Consider the following 20,319-nt stretch of genomic DNA (forward strand, 5'->3'; position numbering starts at 1 on the left):
AGTGTCAGTGAATCCATAAAACTAGCATGCAATCTTCAGTCATGTAATTATTACATTATACTTAATTATGTAAATATAATATTAAAAATAATATTGCCGAAGTTTGATGAGTAAATTTAATTAATTATGTAGAATGCTTATTCTAGTAAAAATTCTTTAACAATCTTTTAAAATTTCCTTTTCTCTATCTTTATGTAATCAGAAGAACATGGACAAAGTTAATGTAAAAAGTAATATATATTTCTGCATTCATTAGTAATTTTTTTGTATTATTATCAACACTATTCATTAAGTATAAAAAAGATGTACTTTGATTACTATCATTATAGATGAGGAGTGAAATCTTTCCATTCAAAAAATTTATTTTTTTAAATTTACTTCAATTTTTTTATTTATTTAACAAATTGAATTACGGACTACCACAAACTGGTTATGTATTATTACAGATGACAAATAGCTGATATAAAACTTGATTAGCTGTTAGTGAAATTTTGCTTGTGTAGTTCAGTTCAATTTAATTCATCCAAAATAAATGAAAGTAGAACCTGGCTGTTATTCAATCATTAGTCATCCTTAGTGATCACATGATATAAAAATAATCTTCATACAGTTATATTCATTTAGAATGATTCATCCTTTACAGTTAATCAGAAAGAGCCTTTATTTTTTATATAGAGATCATTCAGTCAATATTTATATTTATTTTCATTTAGTCAAAAGTTTTCTGGCAAATAAATTTTCTACTAATTTTGTTTTATACATTTTTACAGATAATAAAGCATTCTGTGGAAAAAAATAATACACAAAAAATTTCTATAAAGAAATTCAATAATTAAGATTTTAAAACTGTATTTTTGTAAATTATGTAAAAAGAATGATATTTGGCTGTTTTATATACACATATATATTTTTGTTTGTCTTATATAAAGTCATGCATCAACCTCATCAAATTATTTCTTCCAATAATTATGTTATTCATTAACATTGTAAAAAAAAGAGTTTATTAAACTATCCTCGTTATCACAAAATCTTCAAACTGAAAAATTTTCACTGATTTTCAAATTTGAAGGTTCTGAGGTTCAAAACCTAATAAAGGAAAGTTACCTTTTTATGGATTTCAATACTACATAGTGGATACTGGTATACTACTTTGGTGGTTGGGATTCAATTAACCACACATCTCAGGAATAGTCGACCTGAGTTTGTATAAAATTACAAATCATTTAATGTCATATATATATATATATCATCATCTCATTTGGCCATAAAGTTGCTTTTTATTCACAAGTTGAATAGATTGTAATGTACACATTAGCAATCTTATATTTTTTTATATAAGATATAAATAAATATATATATATATATATATATATATATATATAAAAGTAATAATGTTTGTTTGTCCTATAGCGTTTCTATACTATTCATGTGGTTGCAATGAAACTTTGGTGAGTTGTTGTGCGCATGCCCATGAAGGTTTCTGAATTAGTTTGGACCCCACTATGTGGTGCTGGGGTCGAGATATTTTGAAAAATTGTGTTTATGGTCCGATTTGACTCATATTCAGAAAATATATTAGTTGCATGAAAAGAAATATTTTTGTGAAAAATGGAAATAGAGAGAAAGGGAAAAAGAGAAAAAGGGAAACTGAGAAGACGGTAAAAACAAAAAAATGGAAGATGGGAAAAGGGAAAGGTTAAATTTTGTGAAGTTCTCTAATGTTCAGTTTTTTAATGTTTTATCAAACTTTCATTTGTGTTCATTTAATCTATATATATGTATATTCAAATATAGCAATGGCAAAGCATTGACTAGTAGAAAATACAAGCTAGTAGAAAATAAATTAATGAAATTATTAGTTCCCAGGTACTGTGTTTTTTCTTTTAAAGCTATATTTTATTAAAAGAAAAACCAGCTGTTTTATGGTTTTTTTTCTTTTATAAAGTAGAGCGGCTTATGATCTGTGTACTTTAATATATAAAACAAATATTTATTATTTCCTTTTATACCGTTACATTTTCTTCATTTTTGGTTCTTTTTTTAATTCTTTGATGTATATTTTCTGTTGTTTAATCTCTATTTATTTTAATTTTATCTTTATTCGTTTATTTATCACCAAGGTGAACACATATACAGATGCATGTATAAATATTGTGTGTATACTTATTCAAAAACTCTTTAATTTTAATAGTTTTAATTTTTTTTTACCTGGGCTTGGGTAAAGCATCACTGCTAATTAAAGTTTGATCTTTTGTTATACCTGCAATATTTCATCTTATAAGTTTAATTGCAGACTTCTCCAAACATCGCTAATTAATAGCTTCCAGTCAAACTCTCTAAATTTGAAGGTGTTTTTGCCCTCCCAACATATAAAATCGTCATATTAAAGTCAGACATTCTAAAATAATGTATTCCTTCAGCTCTTTCTCCTTCTACAGCATTTGCAAAATTTCATGTTACTTTTGTCCAACTTCTTCACGCAGTATCAAAAGGTCATAATTAATCAATAATCATCAATAATTGGTAAAGGTCCTTAGTGTTATTAAATAGGGCTTCTTATAATTTTTTTTTCAAATAAATTATTTGAAACTTTTAGAAAAATATTTTACTTTTTCCATTTCGTTTAGCAATGCAAAGGAAAATTCTTATCTACTGAAAAGTTAATGTTGGAGTGTCTAATTCTTTGTTTATTTCTAAATACATACTTATTATACTTATAAAATATACTTGTAGTTTTGTATTTTTCCTGTTTTCATAAAAATCATCATTGAACATTTGTAATTGACACTGGTTGCATTTTTCATTTAATAATATATATCTATGTAAATATAGTACTAATTTTGCCTCATTAAATTCATTTATGTTTTTGTCTATGTAAATTGTGTGTATATATATATATATATATATATATTATAATGAGTGAGAGATGGGAAAAAACTGCCTTGTTCTCACATAGAAAGTATCCTTAATGAATTGTCTCAAAACAGAGAAAAAACTAATTTAAAGTACTTTCAATTATAAATAAATTAAATTTTTAATTTTGATTTATGATATTTATTTCGTTATCTGAAATTAACTATTTGTAATATACTAAGCTATTGAAAAGGATTCATTAATTGATCATAAATAAAAAACATTTGAGTAAATAGTTTAATAACACAGATAAATAAAAAACATTTGAGTAAATAGTTTAATAACACAGATATTTTTCATAATTAAAATGGTTTTACAGATTCCACCTACTAAACGAACCCAACCTCAGAAAGAAAGTGTAAAACAAGTTCCAGTGAGTAACAAAACTGTATACAAATAACATCAAGATGTATATATCATGTACATATTGCATAGTGTTGCATCTTGATTAAATTTATGTATTTTACTATTTTTGTATTTAATAAATTGTAACCTAAATTTTTACAATAAAAAATTTTTTGCACTTATTTTTTGCAATTAATTGTAGAATTCTTACTAAATTATTTTTTAATTGATTTTTTATATGTAAATTTTTGTATCAAATTACACATTCTTTTATTATAGAGAATAAAAAATTCCCTTTTATAGAATGATTGTAAATTATAATAATAGATAAATAGCATTGTATAGTTTTTCATTTGTTGTGTTAATGCATTTTGATTTACTGAAGATACATATTGAATTATTCTTTGTCTGTTCTGATTTGGAAATGTGTCTGAGGAACAGTTCTGTGCATGATTTTAAATATTTCATCTTAGCCAAATGTTATAAAACACTAAGGTATCAATTTTATATCCCAAGAAAAGTGATAACAAAATGATCACAAATTAAAATAACAAATTTTTACTTACTTAAGAATACCAACTGTTAAAATGCCTTATTTAGGTGATGCCATCATGAATAACAGTTCATTTACTTCATTATTCTTCTCATTAAAAATTGACGTAACTTATTATACCTCACCTTAATAGTTTAAAGAAGTATATATATTTTTTTGGTTTTTAATGATTAATCAGTTTTTTTAAGAAAAAAGCTGTGTAAATACTGTTTTTTTTTTTTTCAATTAATCGACCAAAATAATCACCATTTTTTTGGCTGATCAACTGATTGATTCATATGATATTTCAGAAGCCTCCAAATGCTTCATGAAGCTTTGTTAATGTAGGGCATATAGCCAGTTGTATCTCTTGTTCATCTTGTTCATGTAGTAACAGTATGCTGAAATTGCCATATTCCTGAATCACCAAGTTGTGATATATTATTATTTAGAATCCCATTACAGAATAGTCAGTGGACAGTATCAAGAAGCCTACACTTCTTGATGATTCAAGGCATGGCCTTGAAATACCGAGCTTTTACACTTTCCATCACCCTACAACTACCAATATTTTTCTGACTATCAGTTTTTATCTATTATAGGGAGAAAAAGCACAATCATCAGTTAGAATGTTATTTAAAATTTATATATTTTATTTGTTAAACTATATAGTGAAATATAAGATTTTTAAATTATAAAACAACTCACTTTTAAAATAATAAAACCTTTTCTTCCAAAGCCCTTTTGGAGCTAATTATTATCTCACTACCTTTAAATGAGTATTTGATATCACTTATATTATTACACCTGTCTTAAAAAGGTTAGGAACTACTAAGTATATAATCAAATAATACGAATATTTAATCTATTGTTTTTATTAATTTAACGTATTTGTAAACTATACATATTAAAATGAAGATCAAATGATTCTTTGAATGCATTACTAAATTATACACTTTAGAGGTTTTCTAACCTTTTTAAAACAATTACCGGTAATAATAATGCTACTAATGATAATAATGATAATTAACTCTAAAAGCCCTTTGGAAGAAAACATTGTATTAATTTAAAAGTGAATCATTTAATAATTTTGAAATCTTTGCCTATACATTTATTGGCTAAAATACATTCTTGTGAATACATCATCAAAAACAGTTACCTTATAATGTAATCTTATCCTACATTTAAAATTTAAAGAAATTGTTTCTAATGCTCTTCTATCCTATAGTGGTATTGTACCACAGCAGTATTTTTTGTTTAGAAGGTTCCGGATTGAATCTTAGTCAGGATTAGCATTTTCTATTCTACAAATTTCATTTTTTTTTTTATATTTCTATGAATAAACTAGCCTTTCTGTAGTAATTTAAACATAAAAATAAGTTGTTACAAATTTTATTAACTTCTTCATATAGAAAGAAGATATAATATAAAAAAACTTCATATGAAAATAGTTGCAAATCTTATATTTATTTATTGTTATTTTTTGATTAATTTTCTTTCAGAATAAATCCTTGGCAAGTAAATAGCATAAACTAACTCTTATTTGATGAAACCCGCTATACATAGTTTATGTTTATATATTAAATCAATCAAATGTTTATTATATTATAATTTTTTTTAAATTTCACTCAAATGTAAAATACCCATTGTGTTAGATCAGTAAAATAAAATATTTTATTTAAAGTATAAAGCTGACTTTCAATCCACTTTGTAATTGATTATGTCTTTTTGTTTATTTTTTTTTTAATTTCTGCTATGTATATTTTAGTTTGTTAATGTTTAATTCATGACATTAACAATAATACTTAAAATATCAAAAAACTATCAGAATAGAATATTTTTGTGTATGTAATTCATTCAATAACTGTACTGGTATCTCTATATTATAAATGATTTTTATTATTATTATTATTTTAGGCGAGTAGTGAATTATTTGCATGTTAACCTATAGGTTTTTGATGATCCTGCACTTTTGTAAACAGTATGTTTTTTACAGTAATTTTTTTTACCATTAGTTTTATTAGCATATCATCATTGAGGAAATTATTAACTTTATTTTATTTGTAATGGAGTTTAAAAGCAAGCTAAAAGATCGTTGGTTATTTTTTAAATAACCTTATCCTCCATTCTTATTAGATTCTAAATATTAACAGTGCGTAAATCTACTCAAAAGAGAACTTCATCTGATATTTTTTTAAGATCAGTAATCTTTATAAGTTGTTAAACTGTAGATAACATTTGTATAACTGCACTATACATAAATTTGAATACTGCAATTTTTTTTTAAATTAAAAGACATGAATTGGCATTCAAGTAAAATTTGGCAACTGAATATACATATATTTATTTATATATATAGCTTATGTAGTTTTTTTGAAGGCGGGATTTGGCAAGAGGGTTTAGGGAGATTTTTATGACCATATACCAATTCTTTTGCTGATTAATTAAAGGATGACTTCATTTCATATCTTTCCTATGATACAACTCATCTAGATATTCAAATGTTATGCAATCAATAGGTTGTAAGAAGGTACAGATTACCACCTTGCCAAGGACATGTTTTTGAGTGTTTATTTTAATTTATTCAAAACTAGACAGTGATATAGAAATTTGATTTATAATTTTTTTTACCATGAATAACAAAAATTAAAATGTTTAAAAATATTATAAAACACTAAGAAAAAATATAATTTTTAAAGTACTGGCTAAGATGTTACACTACATTTCCCTACAAGCCGATGGTTTTTCAAAACCTGGAATATGTATCCCCTTGAAACTGAAGGATGTGAAGTAAGAATAAATGCCAATGACAAAGTAAGTAACATTTTATAAACCAGTTTCTGTAGATTACTCAAATTAGAAAATTCTGGGATCACTATATGGTGTTAGCATTTATTATTTGTTAATCAGTATTGAAGTTAGTTTCATTAAAAACAAAATTGAGTGATTGAATTTTAGATGAATTACATAATGATTTAAATTGTTAATATAATATTTAAGTTAAATAGAATATTTGGCATTTCTTTCTGAATAGAAGTAGAGTGTATAATACATTTTTTCATGACAGAAAGGTGAATTAACAATTTATTTTTTACTACATGTCAAATGTTTCTTTTCGTTGTATATGGCACAATTGATGTATTAAACGCATCTAGAGTTGTATATCCCAGAATAATAGTGCTTTATATCAGTCAGACCTTTTGGTAAATAGAGTGAAGGCACCACGTACAGATTGAATACCATCTGCATTTCAATAGACTTGACCTGCCAATGCGAAAGCTCTGTTAGTGGAAAAATACCTCTTCACTTTTTTCACTAGTAAATCTGATAATGGATGCTTTTTATTCTTAAGAATGGTTGGACAGTTTTTGAAAGTGACCTTTCACTTAAGATCTTTCTGTTATGACATATAAAATTATCACTGGTCTAAACAGCATATGAGTGATATTTATTTAGGATTTCCAGCCTATGAATCATATACAATACATTTACAGCACACACATACATGCATGCTCATGGAGTTTTGTGTTTTTCTATGTTGTATGAATCCAATAGTTCCTGCGACCATCAATCTGACTAATTAGTTTTTGTTAATCAAAACATGATAGAGATATGTTAGTTATATAGTATGCATATCCATCTACTTAATGCACTAATTAATTAGTTTGAAACTCATCTACACTGAAAAAGAAGTAGCCACCTAAACCACAAATATTGACTAGAGAGACTTTTCTAGTCCTACCTAGGCTTTATATAACAACTGATGGTAGGATTGAATAGATATTATCAGATATCTGGCTAATAACTGTACATAATCATGTTCAATGTTATAATTCGTCACACCTTTTTTAAAAAAAGGCATTACTAGTAATACATTGCCATCAAAAATGGTGTTCATTATTTCATAACTAACAAGCAATTAGTAAAGAGTATAATTAACATATTTAATTGTGCATCAAAATGTAAAGGAAGACTGAAAGTTTATTACACCTACAACATTTAAATATTAGTAATTACTTGTTGGCAGACATCAAAATGATGCTTTATTTTCAACCAAGTATGATCAGTCATGTAAAGTATATCAGCTACCTTAAAAGCAATGTTTCTCTCTCACCTGTTATAGAAAATGAATCTTTTCTACACAGGCTGTTTTCAATATGGCTCAAAAAAGAAATCTTCAGATCAGGGCTTCTTGCTGGCCAATTAACAGGACTGTCTTTCCCAATCTAACAATCTATCATTGAATGTGTCTTAAATGTTATGTGTACAACTGGGAGGTACACTATCATGCTGAAAGGGGGCTGTTTTCCCTTGGTCCCATTAAGTATAGATAATCGGAAGAAAAACAAATTATTTTAATATATCCAAGTAGCTGTTCGCTATAATTGTTTTTTAAGTGAACCCACTAGACTCTCACGCAATATTTCAGATTACATAAGTAGTAGGTTAGGTAATGCACATGCTTACAGAGAATTCAAAATCATTGCAGTAACAAAAATAAAAACTCATCTACACAGTTCAATACAATAATTAAGTAAATTATTTGATAATTTTTTTTTTTACTGTGAAAATCATGAACACTTATTTTAATGACTGTATTTTTTGTATCATTTATTGAAAATTTTTACTAACATAATCATTTTTTCAGAAGCAAGTACCCCATATACCCCATCCTGTGCCTGGTCCCCATGCACATGTGAGTTTTGTGTTTACCATATTTCATATTTAGTTATCATTAATTTTTATTTATGTTTTTTAATCACATTTCATTTTAATGATTACAAAAATTATTATTAGTATAATTTAGTTGAAAATGTTTTTCCTACCGCATGTTTTTTTCTTTTTTAGTTGTTTAGTTCACTTGTACCTAGCATGTATTAACCTATTTAGTAACTGATGTTTAAATTTATTTGTAAAGCATTCTAGTGCTGATTAGTAAGATTGTTAAATCAGTACATGGTGGAAATACATCAGCTTTGACATAATCTATTTTTAATGACTAAAGCTACAATTTTTATCTGGTGATATACAATCATAGGAAGCAAAGGAATTGATCATACATTCTATAGATCTTGATCTTAGTACACATTGTTTTTATAGGCTTTTTATAACTATCTGTAAATCCAGCTAAAGGGGTATGTAATGCTGTAGCTATGTATGTACTTCAAGATTTATTTCAAGTTTGGTCTAGATACTAGGTGTTTCAAGACCTTGAACTGAAGATTCAAGATTTTAAGATTAAGGTGATCCAAGATGAAATTGAAGGAAAAATGGAAACTATTTTAATATATAAATTGTAGACCTGTGTTAAATGTTAACTTTCAGGGTTTAGTATTGTTTTGTTTTTAAATACTTGAGCTTTTTCTTAAGAACCCATACAAAATTAAGGTATTGACAGCAGAATAAAAACAACAAAAATTTGAAAGTACAAATGTACAAGTATTTAGTAAGTGAATCTTTTAAAATGTGTTTTTTTTTATTATATAGTTTTGGTTGTGTTGGTCTATGAGTTATCTAATTTTTCCAATATTCATATTTTGCTAAATATGGAAAAAACGTTTTTAAACACATTCACTATTTTTTTTTAATTGGTTATTAATAACTCTATTGGTGTATTAACATACATACTAAGAAATGTTTAGTTATACTACATTTCAAGCCTGAGATTTTGTACTTTATTATGGTTCACTAATATTTAAACATTTAAAAGTTGTTTATGCATTTACAGCAGTTGTAGTCAAAATTATTAATACTGAATTTAGAAGACATTCAAGTAAGTAAATCAGCAAAGCAAAAAAGAAATGATGTGATTGTAAGTAAGGAAGTAACAACAGTTCAAGATGACTTGAGGTGCTTGTCACACAAGATTATTAATCAGTCAAAAAATGTAGTGCTGACTACATCCAAGAATAAATATCTTGATCATATCTCAGAAAGAAAACCTAAGAGCATTATTAAAATTTAAGGAGTATTTGTATATATTTTTTTTTTTTTTTTGTAATGTACTGTAAAACATATTCTTTTATCAATTAAAACATTATCACACTAAAAGTGATAAAAAAGAGAAAAAATACGTTGAATATTTACTTTTAATTACTGAAAATTTCATGTAAAGGAATTTACATTGCGATTTATTATTTTAATAAGCTTTGATTGGAATAATCTGAGAATACAGTACTCACTTTATAGGGTAAATCTTGAATTTTTTAATGTGAAGATGTTTTAAGTATAAATGTTAATTTCATTACTGTAGTTTACAGACTACAGGGAAATAATTGACACACTACTTCTCAACATAATCTCCTATTACTACTACACTTATTCCAATGCCAAGGAAAATTTTAAATTCCAGAAGATAAATTTATTTTAGTCATGCACTATATCAGTAACCTTCTCATTTAAGTGAGATTTTAAAAATTACTCGAGTGGATCAAACTAAAACCTAATGAATAACTGCCATGAATAACTGGGCTATGATGTCACCATAACTCATGGTATTCAGTCTTGGCTTTATGGAATTGGATTAACCGAACTCACTTTCACTTCTAAACTATTTACGTAGAAAAAGAAGCATCATGAGGGCTTCCTCACATTTTTTTGAGGAAACAAACAGAAGAGTAGTAGTTATCTCAACTCTTTAAACATATTGCAAGCTTTTCATGTTTTTTTGATATTCTAAACATAATATTGAATAGTAATAAAATAAATTATACTCTATTTTGTGAGAAATTCAAGGAAGTTTATGCCCTAAGAATTCCTAAAGAATGGTGTCGTAATTTTACTAGGGGAAAATTTGTATTTTCTTTCGATGGAACAGCTGGGGTTAGGATTTACAACTTTATAATAGCTTTTTGAATCTACATTTGTGGCTACTTCAGGTCTGGCAAGCTGTAGCAGTAACTGCATTTGCCTACACACACATATACCTAGACTCAGCAATAGCTGGAAAACTGGTTTGAGAAATATATATAAAATAGCTTTTTGATTTTCATGTGAAATGTCACAACTTATGTCATGTTTTGTTATAGGTTGTTACAGTGCCTAAATAATTGTATCAAGCACTTTCAAACAGCTAAAAAATTTATATTACAACTAATCTTCTTTTTTTCATGTTCAGACTGCTAAAAATGAGATTCCGTCTAGCAGTGCTAAATCTGACATTTTTTCTTCTAAGTTTTTCATAAGTTTCCCTTATTTCACCAGTTTTCTTAAATAAGTGTTTAAACTTAAATCTTCTTAACTTCAGTGACTGAGGTTCTCTAGTGATGAGCATGTAGTCCATTTTTAATCCTCTCCTGACTCTCTATGAAAAACTTACACTCCATTTAATGCTCTTTGAACTGAGAAATATATTAATCAATGAAATGATTTTTAAATATTATATAAACCTGCAGAAGTGAGCGTCATTTGTCAACTTTTTTAAAAATAATTAAATATGCAAAATTGTTATATACTTCCTTTTTAGGATGTTGATTACAACTGATGAGGAAAAGAGAAAAAAACAGTTATTGATGAAAAATTCAGACATTCAAGTATTTGTTCAGTCATACTTACATATTTATTATTATTTTTACATTTGAATCTCACTTGTATAATTTTTTTTTATCATTTATATTAACATTAATATAATTTATGAACTATATGTAATTTACATGTACTAATATTTTTTTTATATTATGCTTTTATAGCTGAATTCTCTAGGAGTTTCGAATGAAGAAATACAGCAAAGCAACAGTTTTAAACGACTTATGTACATGGTTATGAATGATAATTGAAATTAAACTATTTTAAAATATAAATATTAAAGAAAAAGTTTAAAAATTTTATTTATATATTTTACTGGACTGAAAGAAAAAAAATGATATTGTTGTTATATTTATTTATTAAATTATTGAAATGTAAAATAATTAAATTTATTATATAAATTTATTTTTGTTATTTTGCCTGCTTATTTATTAATAATTTATTTTCAAACTGTTATTTTTATTAGGGGAAAAATAAATGTTAAATATTTATTGTGTTCAATTATTATAATTTTAAGTGAACTGTATTTAATAATGTATTGTAAATAATTATTTTATTCAGTTAAAAGAAAAAGTATATATGTATTTATATTAGAATATTTTTGTTGTTGAAACAAACATTTAGTAAGATTTACAAGAGATTAGAGCAGTTTTTTTATGTATCAATACAGATCATTAAATTTTACATGTACTTTAAATAAATTAAATATTATATAATATTTTATTTATTTATTATTATGATTACAGTTTATATTTTACAATAATTGTAATTGAAAAACTTTACATTATTTATTTTTCCTTTTTTCTGATCTTTCATTATTTACATAAATATATTTATTTTATTTAGAACTAATTTGATTATATAAGTGTATTTATACATATATATATGTGCAAAAGATGCATGAATGTTTAATGCTGAATAAACTGTGACGTTTGAATGAAATGCCATTTTATATAGTTTTCTTATTTTCTTTCCTTTCGTTTTATTCATTGCTTATTTTGTACATTTATTTTTTATCACTCTTCTTTAAATCTAATCCCTAAATTAATACATATTTTACTTTCCTAGTGTATATGCTGCTGTAGCAACTATAGCTAAAATAGGAAAGTAATAGATAAGTGAAAAAAAAAACAAAAAAATTGGTCTTTTCTATCTAAGCTTAAAATTAGCTTTCTATCTTAAGAAGACATTTTAAAAAAATCTGATGTGGGCACTACATAACTTCTTTGTACTATATTAAATTACATATACACATTTTCTTAAAATGAAAAGTGGATAAAATTTTATTTCATTAATAACTTCTGATATTTTTTTCATATTGTTATTATTGAATTATTATTTATTACAAAACTTTTTTTACAATCAGAGGTAAATAATAATCAATAAATTAGTATATTTAAATAAAAAAATAAAAAAAAGGAGATGAAGTCCAATTTGAACCAATGTGCCTTTCCATTGTAAGATCCAAATATTTCATTAATTAAAATTTTATTTGGCTATAACTCTGGAACCAATGAAAATAAGTACCATTTATGATATATCGTTGAAAAGCTCTTAATGAGGACATTAATGCAGTTACGAACCAAATTTTTTGGATTTTGGGCTTTTTTGGATAATTTTGGTCCAATCGATTGCAATCAAAAGGGGAGGTGCAAAGCTAGATGTTACAACAGACCTAAATCCAAAATTATGACAACCTACGGCTAATCATTTATGAGTTATGCAAGATACATATGTACAAACAAGCGTACAGCTGTCACGCCAAAACTAGTCAAAATGAATTCGGGGATGGTCAAAATGGATGATATTTCCATTGAAATCTGAAAACCAAAATTTTTCATGATCACAATACTCATTTAATTCATACAAGGAAGTAAAAAGATTGTTTAAAAAAAATAAATTTAAATAAATTGTAAATATGAAAAAAAATTTAATATAAAGCTCCCAAATCCAAAAGATCTATTTTTGTCAGACAAACGTATAGTTGTCACCAAGTAATGACAAGCTTGGAGTGACGACGATTACTACCGAACATAAGTTGGATCATGTTTATACTACTAAGAGTTGACTAATAATGGTGTGCCAATGTTTCAGAGAACAACAGTAGAGCAATGACATCCAGGTTGATCATACAAGCTCACCATTGTGTGGCGACTACTGTTTGTACGTAGGCATGTACATATATGTATGTGTTGACCTGTATTTGATCTTATAACTTTGGACCCTGTGGACCGATTTTTTTCAAAGTTGGTAGATGGGTGTTACCTTTGGGTAAGAAAGAAAGAATATATTAAATGTTTGCAAAAGTTGGGAAAAGAGGTGGAGGTTTTATGGCTAAAATAGAGTTTTAAATCTTTAATGGGGCAACTGAGCAAAAATGTTTTCTTAACAAAAGTTGAAATTTTTTTTTTTGAAATTAATAATTACCAAAAATTATAATTTAATATTCACCCTCTTCACAAAAAATGACTTTATATACATTTGGGTTTATTAGCTACATCTTCCCTCAGAAAAAGGGTTAATGGATGTTCTATGGAACTATATTTGTTACATCAATACTATAAATACTTTGCTCGTCCCACTCCAATGCTTTGTGGTAACAAAGTTTTTTTTTAATTTTTAAAAGTTTAATTTAAATTCACCTTGCAAATTACCCATGCATTTAAAATGTAAAAATCTTAATTTTTTGATAGTAATTTTAAATATTTTTATAAGTAATTTTAAATTTAAGAAAAAAGAATTTTTTTTAAATCAATAATATAAAATTTTATGTTACATGCATTTTTTAATATGTCATTGAAGAAATAACTGAAGCTGGTTAATTGAAGATTTTTGGTTCTGTACTCACTTGCTGTTTAGTTATTGTATATGTTTGGAAAAGAACAAGAACACAAAACAATAGTCCCACCATTCAACTTTCATTGTCTTCCACTAGGATAGAAATAATCAGTTTTTTTTTATGTATGTATCACAATTAGAAATTAATATTTTTACATAAAAATGTGAAAAAAAATTGATAATTTTGATTATTGTTTTTCAATAAAAAGGAATTATTTCAATAAGATATACAGAGAACTTAAAAAGATAGAATTGAAAAAACAATTTGCATAACTTGATCGATGTAGCTACTTGCTTTTTGTAAGTACTGGTTAAATGGAAATTGAATACTTAAATTTTTTAATATAATGCTTTCATAAATTTTTGAAAAAATTAAATTTAATTAAATTAAATTTTTTTTTACAAAGGATGTAATAATAATTATATAACTGTTATTTATTTATTGAATTCCACAACAAAAATGTTATTAAAAATAATAAAAAAGAGACACAAAAAAGTTACAAAAGAAACACTTCACTTTCAAGAACAAGATTCTTGTTTGTCTCAGTTAATATATCAAAACTATACTAGCAACACATCCATATACACAGCAACACATACTATCCAATGATCATATATATTACTACAGATAACACAGTTAACATTTGCAAATCACATCAAAGAAATAAGACATAAAAGTTATCAGTTACAATACATAAATTTTACATGTTGTAAAAATGTAGTTTTTCATTAAAAACCCTTGTATTATGAAATTTTGGAAACACTTTAATTTTTTGCTTACTTCAGGGGTCTCCTTAACTTTTTAAAATTAGTTTTGTTAACAACAGTTTTCTCAATAACTACAATAAAGAAGGAATTCCGTAATTAGTTAAAAAAAAAATCCTATATATTTATAGGATGCTGCCAATAATTAACAAAAAGAATATATTAATATTAATAACAAAAGGAATATTTAATAACACAATAATAGATAAAACATAAAAAATTAGATATTAGAGGTAATATAAAAATATTGTTGATTGAATAATTAACAAAAAAGGAAACAAGAATGTTTTGGTTGTCTGAGAACCAAAGATTTGTGCCAATTTACTGGAGTTGATGCAGTCCAGTAGACATCTTTATCCATTCAAGCATAGAAGTTATTTATAAATTAAATCGGTTAAAATTGATCATTACATCTTTACCTAACATGAGGCAGCTTCCTTGCATCATGTCTGATTCCATTTTCCTCTACTTCCAGCTAAATTAGAGCCTGATAACTCCCATTTTGTTTTAAATCATCTACAATTTTCTTTTTTGCACTCCTCTACAGAGAATTATATATTATGCAGAATAACTATGTACAATTATATTTGGTTATAATATAATTCTTGTAAATGTAATATTTATATTATTTATGTCTTTTTAGAATATCCCTACTACTTATTTTAGCTTTACTTTTGAATGATATTACTTTTAAATAATTATTTTAATAATAATAATACTTGGAAATTATAGTTAACTACAGATACAGCTGTAGTTAACTATAGTAAAGTTAAATTTATTAAAATATTGTGTTAAATTTAATACCTTATTGGCTGCCAAATACAGGAATAAATGAAAATATAATATAAATAGGTCAATAATAACTTATGTTTATGAACATATATGAAAAATGTGGAATCATACTATCAACCATAATGAACTCATAATGTGTAATTATATTTTCATTCAAATATGATTTAACTATGAAGAGGATATGTGTTGACACATTGTCACTCAACCACAAGACTGTTTTCACAAATTCAATACTTAAGAGAGCCATTTTACAAACAGCTATTGTAAATGTGAGTATAATTAATTTTTTACTTGCTTTAATTATTTTTTTTTTTCAGTCAAACAGACTGCCTTGTTGGTGGCCATTTACCATACTTTGTTCCGAAATGTCAGTAATGATTATGTCATGATAGTAATGGAGTTTGTTTTGGCTAATTTAAGCACAAAAGGATTTTTACATAGGATTAACAGCCACCTTGCCAAACTGACTAGATAATGCAATAACCAATAATGATGTTAACAACAGCAAATGTACCAACTTTAAAAACATTCCCTGTAAGACCATATTAGCCACTATTTACTTCTATAAACTCTCAAAAGTGCATCTATTTCACCTGTGTTTGTGTGTGTGTGTGTGTGTGTGTGTGTGTGTGCATGTTTATGAATCAGGTGAAGTCATATAAATATGTTAGTTGAAAGGAATTAAAATGTCCTTAAAATCATTTTTATATATATCCTTTTTATAGAATTTTTACAAAAAATAATAAGTAGGGAAACGAGTTCTCAGGTTGTGGATATTTAAAAAAATTAATCTGTATTATTACTTTATTGAGATATTTAATAATAAAATTAAAATGAGTAAGTACATAATGCTACTTCACACATTTATATTATTTGTAAAACTATCTAATTTTAAAATTAAATAGTTTCACTACTTTTATAGGTAAATATATAAGAACTATATTGGTATATACAAAGAAAGCACAATTACTTACGACAATGAGACAAAAGAACAGATGCAAACTTTCATGTAATATTGAAGGTCACTGAATAAACAAAAAAAAAAAAAAAATACAAATATATTGTATTTCAAAAGTAATCATTATTAAATTGGCCAATTAACAAATAATGATTAATATTGTTAACAACAGAAGTGTATACTGTTTATGATGACACTCCTGCATTTCAAGGGGTGTAGTATCCTACCACTGTTACACTACATAGTACTCTTTTCAAAGCATTACCTTATTCATATAGAAAAATTATCAAAAAATAAATAATGCAGTCATGTGTTTGTTTGTTAATATTAACATTTTGACTACAATATCTGAATAAAAATTTCATTCAAGCTACCAGATTTTTTTAATTTTAATTATTTACGTATTTTTACCTTATTTATTCTTATTACACATAACTTTTTGGACACAATTCTGCATCATATGGGGACTGCAGAAATGGTTTTGACTTTGTTGGTCCTCACTTAATGAACCAAATGGTATATAAATAAAAACAGTTTACCTAATGAAAAATTTAAACAAAATTTATGGAAAACATTCTAAAATAAAATCCAACATAATATATTGTAACTAAATTATTTCTTTAAAACTACGATATTTTAAAAGAATTAAAATAAAATAATAATGATAATGTGCAAGAACTGACAAATAATTAAGTATTTTTTTCGTTACTTACGGAAGAATATTAATTTATTAAAAAAAATAAAATCTACTGAAACAGACTAAATCAACTCTGTTGTTTGCTGAAATCACAGTTTTTGAATGATACATAACAAATCACTGATTTGTTATGTCATTTACCTATGAAATAATATGGAATTAAATATTGACCTAACATGTAGTCGGTGTATACAACCCATACATAGCCAAGTGTATCTCATAAATATTTCACAACAGTTAATATGTTAACATTTACTTCTACTATCCATACATATATATATAAATTAAATTAAACATTGGATAAATTAGAATTAACAATTAGGAAAATGAAATTTCCATATACACAAATGGTACCAGAATTTGGATTTTTATCGGTTACTTTTACATATTATAGGTTAAGTTTTGTCAGTAACCTATTATATGAAGAGCTATGTTTCCTTAATGCATTGTAACAGGAAAAGAACTAAGGGAATAAGAATACAAGATCAAACAATGCTAGAAGGATCTGTAGATAATGCAAAGAATGGATAATTAAGTGTAAAATTGGCAGTTAACTAAATGGACGAGGTAATTATCAATAGCCAAAATGTTTAGCTAAAATAGAACACAGTTCAATCAGACACGGAAAGAGACTTGCCACAGGATAGGTAACTAACTGTATGATTAAAAACATTGAAAAGAGTGTTAGCATTTTTCACAACTTGAAAAATTGCGACTTTGTATCCCCTTGTACAACCTTCATTATTGATTAATAAATTTTTCTTTTTTGGGTTTTCAAAACCCAACAAAAGATATTGATTTATTCTTCCAATTGTTCATATATTTTACTCAGAAAAAATAGATGATCTAACCTTATGTTGTAGATTAATAGCCACTAATCAGGCTTACTATAGCCTCCAGAAAAAGAGATGAAGCCTTGGTCAAGAATGCAAGGCAAAAGGATTCCCATGATATTTCTCCAGGACAGAAGGAGTAGAACACAACAAATGTAGGGAATAGTAAAAGAGAACGATCAACCAATGAACAGACCATGATATAAAACAAATTTTGCTTTCATAATATGCCTTTTTATAAAGCTCCCTCAGGAATGTGTGTTTATCTTGTTCAAAGCTTCTTACATACAGGAAGATATTTGGAAAAAAGAAGTTGTGAGCTTATTCATTCATTCATTATTTTAAAACAGTTTTTACCTTAACAAATGTGTTGTTACGTGTTAGTTTAGCTTAAGAAATAAAATATCTAGAAGCAAGAAAAGACATTAAGGCAATCCTAAAAAACTTTACATCCCCATTTCAATGACATTTGTATCTATTTAACCAAACAATATTCTAACAGGCTCCCATAGAGGATTTTAGTTCAAGATATTCACCAAATTAAATAAAAATAAAATAAAATCAGAACTGTGCCAATTAAGCCACATTGTTTAATATGACTAAGAATGTATTAAATTTTATTCGATATTGATAGGATATGTAACACTGTTGGTCATCATCTGATGGATTTTCCACTTGTCTGTTGGTCATCATTAATCTAGAATAGAAAGACTGATATATAGAATGACATGAAAACTGAACTTAGCTGCAGAATATACTACACACTTAGCTGCAGAATACTTTTCACTATACGCGTATACTACACCAGATACACTACATGAATTACAACATATACATTTACTCGACTGCACAACAATATCCAACACAGTTTTCTCTTTCACTTACATTTGGTGGTGTTGCGACATCGTACGAAATGCAACCGAAACCCAAGGTGGGAACTATCGTGCCGATGGGTGAATGGGTCTACGTAGTGAGTCTCGAACGATGTCCTCTGGGCACCAGAGCAAACCCAGTTGTATTTAGCTCTAGCTCCAGTATGCGTGCGCTCTGCTGGAGTGGTCTACTGTATCGCCGGTTCTCGTGGGACCAAAATTTCAGTTCCTGCAGCAAATTCTATGATGGTTGGTGGTCCATCTGAAAAAAACTACCATTTTAAGTCTGGTGAAAAGGCGTCGGTCAGCTTCGTCTGACGAGGGTGGTGTTAGGTGCAAGAATGTTCACTTTGTTGTTGTTAGGAATAATCAGGAGGGTGGCTCCCTTCAAAAGGTCTCACCTTTCTTGCTTAATAAATGCATCACAGGATGTATTGGTTCTCCGAGGAACATTAGAAAATTACGTGATGGGACAATTCTGGTGGAGACATATAACGACGAGCAGAGTCGGTCTTTGTTACGTCTGACTAATATGGGCGTGGGCGGCATAATCGTAAGTACGTCATGCCACAAGACCCTAAATACCAGCCGAGGGGTGATTTTTGTCGTGACCTTCTGGAAATGAATTTGAGGGAAATCGCTGATGAGCTTAGTACTCAAGGTGTTGTAGAGGGGAAACGTATGATGAAACGGCAGAACGGGACGGAAGAACCGACGCCGTCCCTTGTATTGACGTTCAGTCTTCCTGTTTCTCCAGAGAGGATTAAGGTGGATTACCTCTCCGTTCGGGTACGCCAGTTCATTCCCAACCCACGGCGATGTTTCAGGTGCCAAAGGTACGGTCACACTACAACATCTTGCTCGAGGTCGGAGATCTGTGCTCGATGTGCTACCGAAGGCTACAGTGACGCTAACTGCGAGGAAAGAGAAAAGTGGGCGAACTGCAATGGTTCGCATACGGCTCGCTCCCGAGATTGCCCAACCTTTAAGGAAGAGAAGGCGATTCTCAAGATCTGTACTGAGCAGAAACTATCTTTCCCGGCTGCACGCAGGGAGTATAGGAAGATAGTTAACTCACGAAACCTCGTTCAACCTGATGTGTCCTTCGCCACTGCTGCGTCAAAACAGACTGCTTCACCTGTTCATACTCCACAGTGCGGATCCTGCACGGAACTTAAGAAACTCGTTCAGATGCTTTCTGATCAGGTTACTTCGCTTACGGCCAGTATTTCCGGGTTGACAAGGATGAG

The 20,319-nt window shown here is 27.3% G+C and overlaps 1 protein-coding gene across 13 annotated transcripts in view; it reads left to right on the top strand.

Moving 5' to 3' along the window:
- Zasp66 (PDZ_signaling and DUF4749 domain-containing protein Zasp66) overlaps window positions 1-12,266 on the top strand; it is a 232,438-nt gene extending 220,172 nt beyond the window's left edge. For 9 of the 13 annotated variants that reach the window (XM_075377122.1, XM_075377118.1, XM_075377126.1 and 6 more), the window contains 3 exons: window positions 3,233-3,286; window positions 8,439-8,486; window positions 11,479-12,266. In XM_075377122.1, the coding sequence (XP_075233237.1) occupies window positions 3,233-3,286; window positions 8,439-8,486; window positions 11,479-11,565 (189 nt within the window). In that variant the 3' untranslated portion in view covers window positions 11,566-12,266. The remainder of the gene's footprint in view (window positions 1-3,232; window positions 3,287-8,438; window positions 8,487-11,478) is intronic. The other 4 variants (XM_075377121.1, XM_075377125.1, XM_075377123.1 and 1 more) reach the window with 4 other exon arrangements.
- The last annotated feature ends 8,053 nt before the right edge of the window (window positions 12,267-20,319 follow it).

Source organism: Lycorma delicatula, chromosome 10, assembly GCF_047948215.1.
Source record: "Lycorma delicatula isolate Av1 chromosome 10, ASM4794821v1, whole genome shotgun sequence".
Lineage (NCBI taxonomy): Eukaryota > Metazoa > Arthropoda > Insecta > Hemiptera > Fulgoridae > Lycorma > Lycorma delicatula.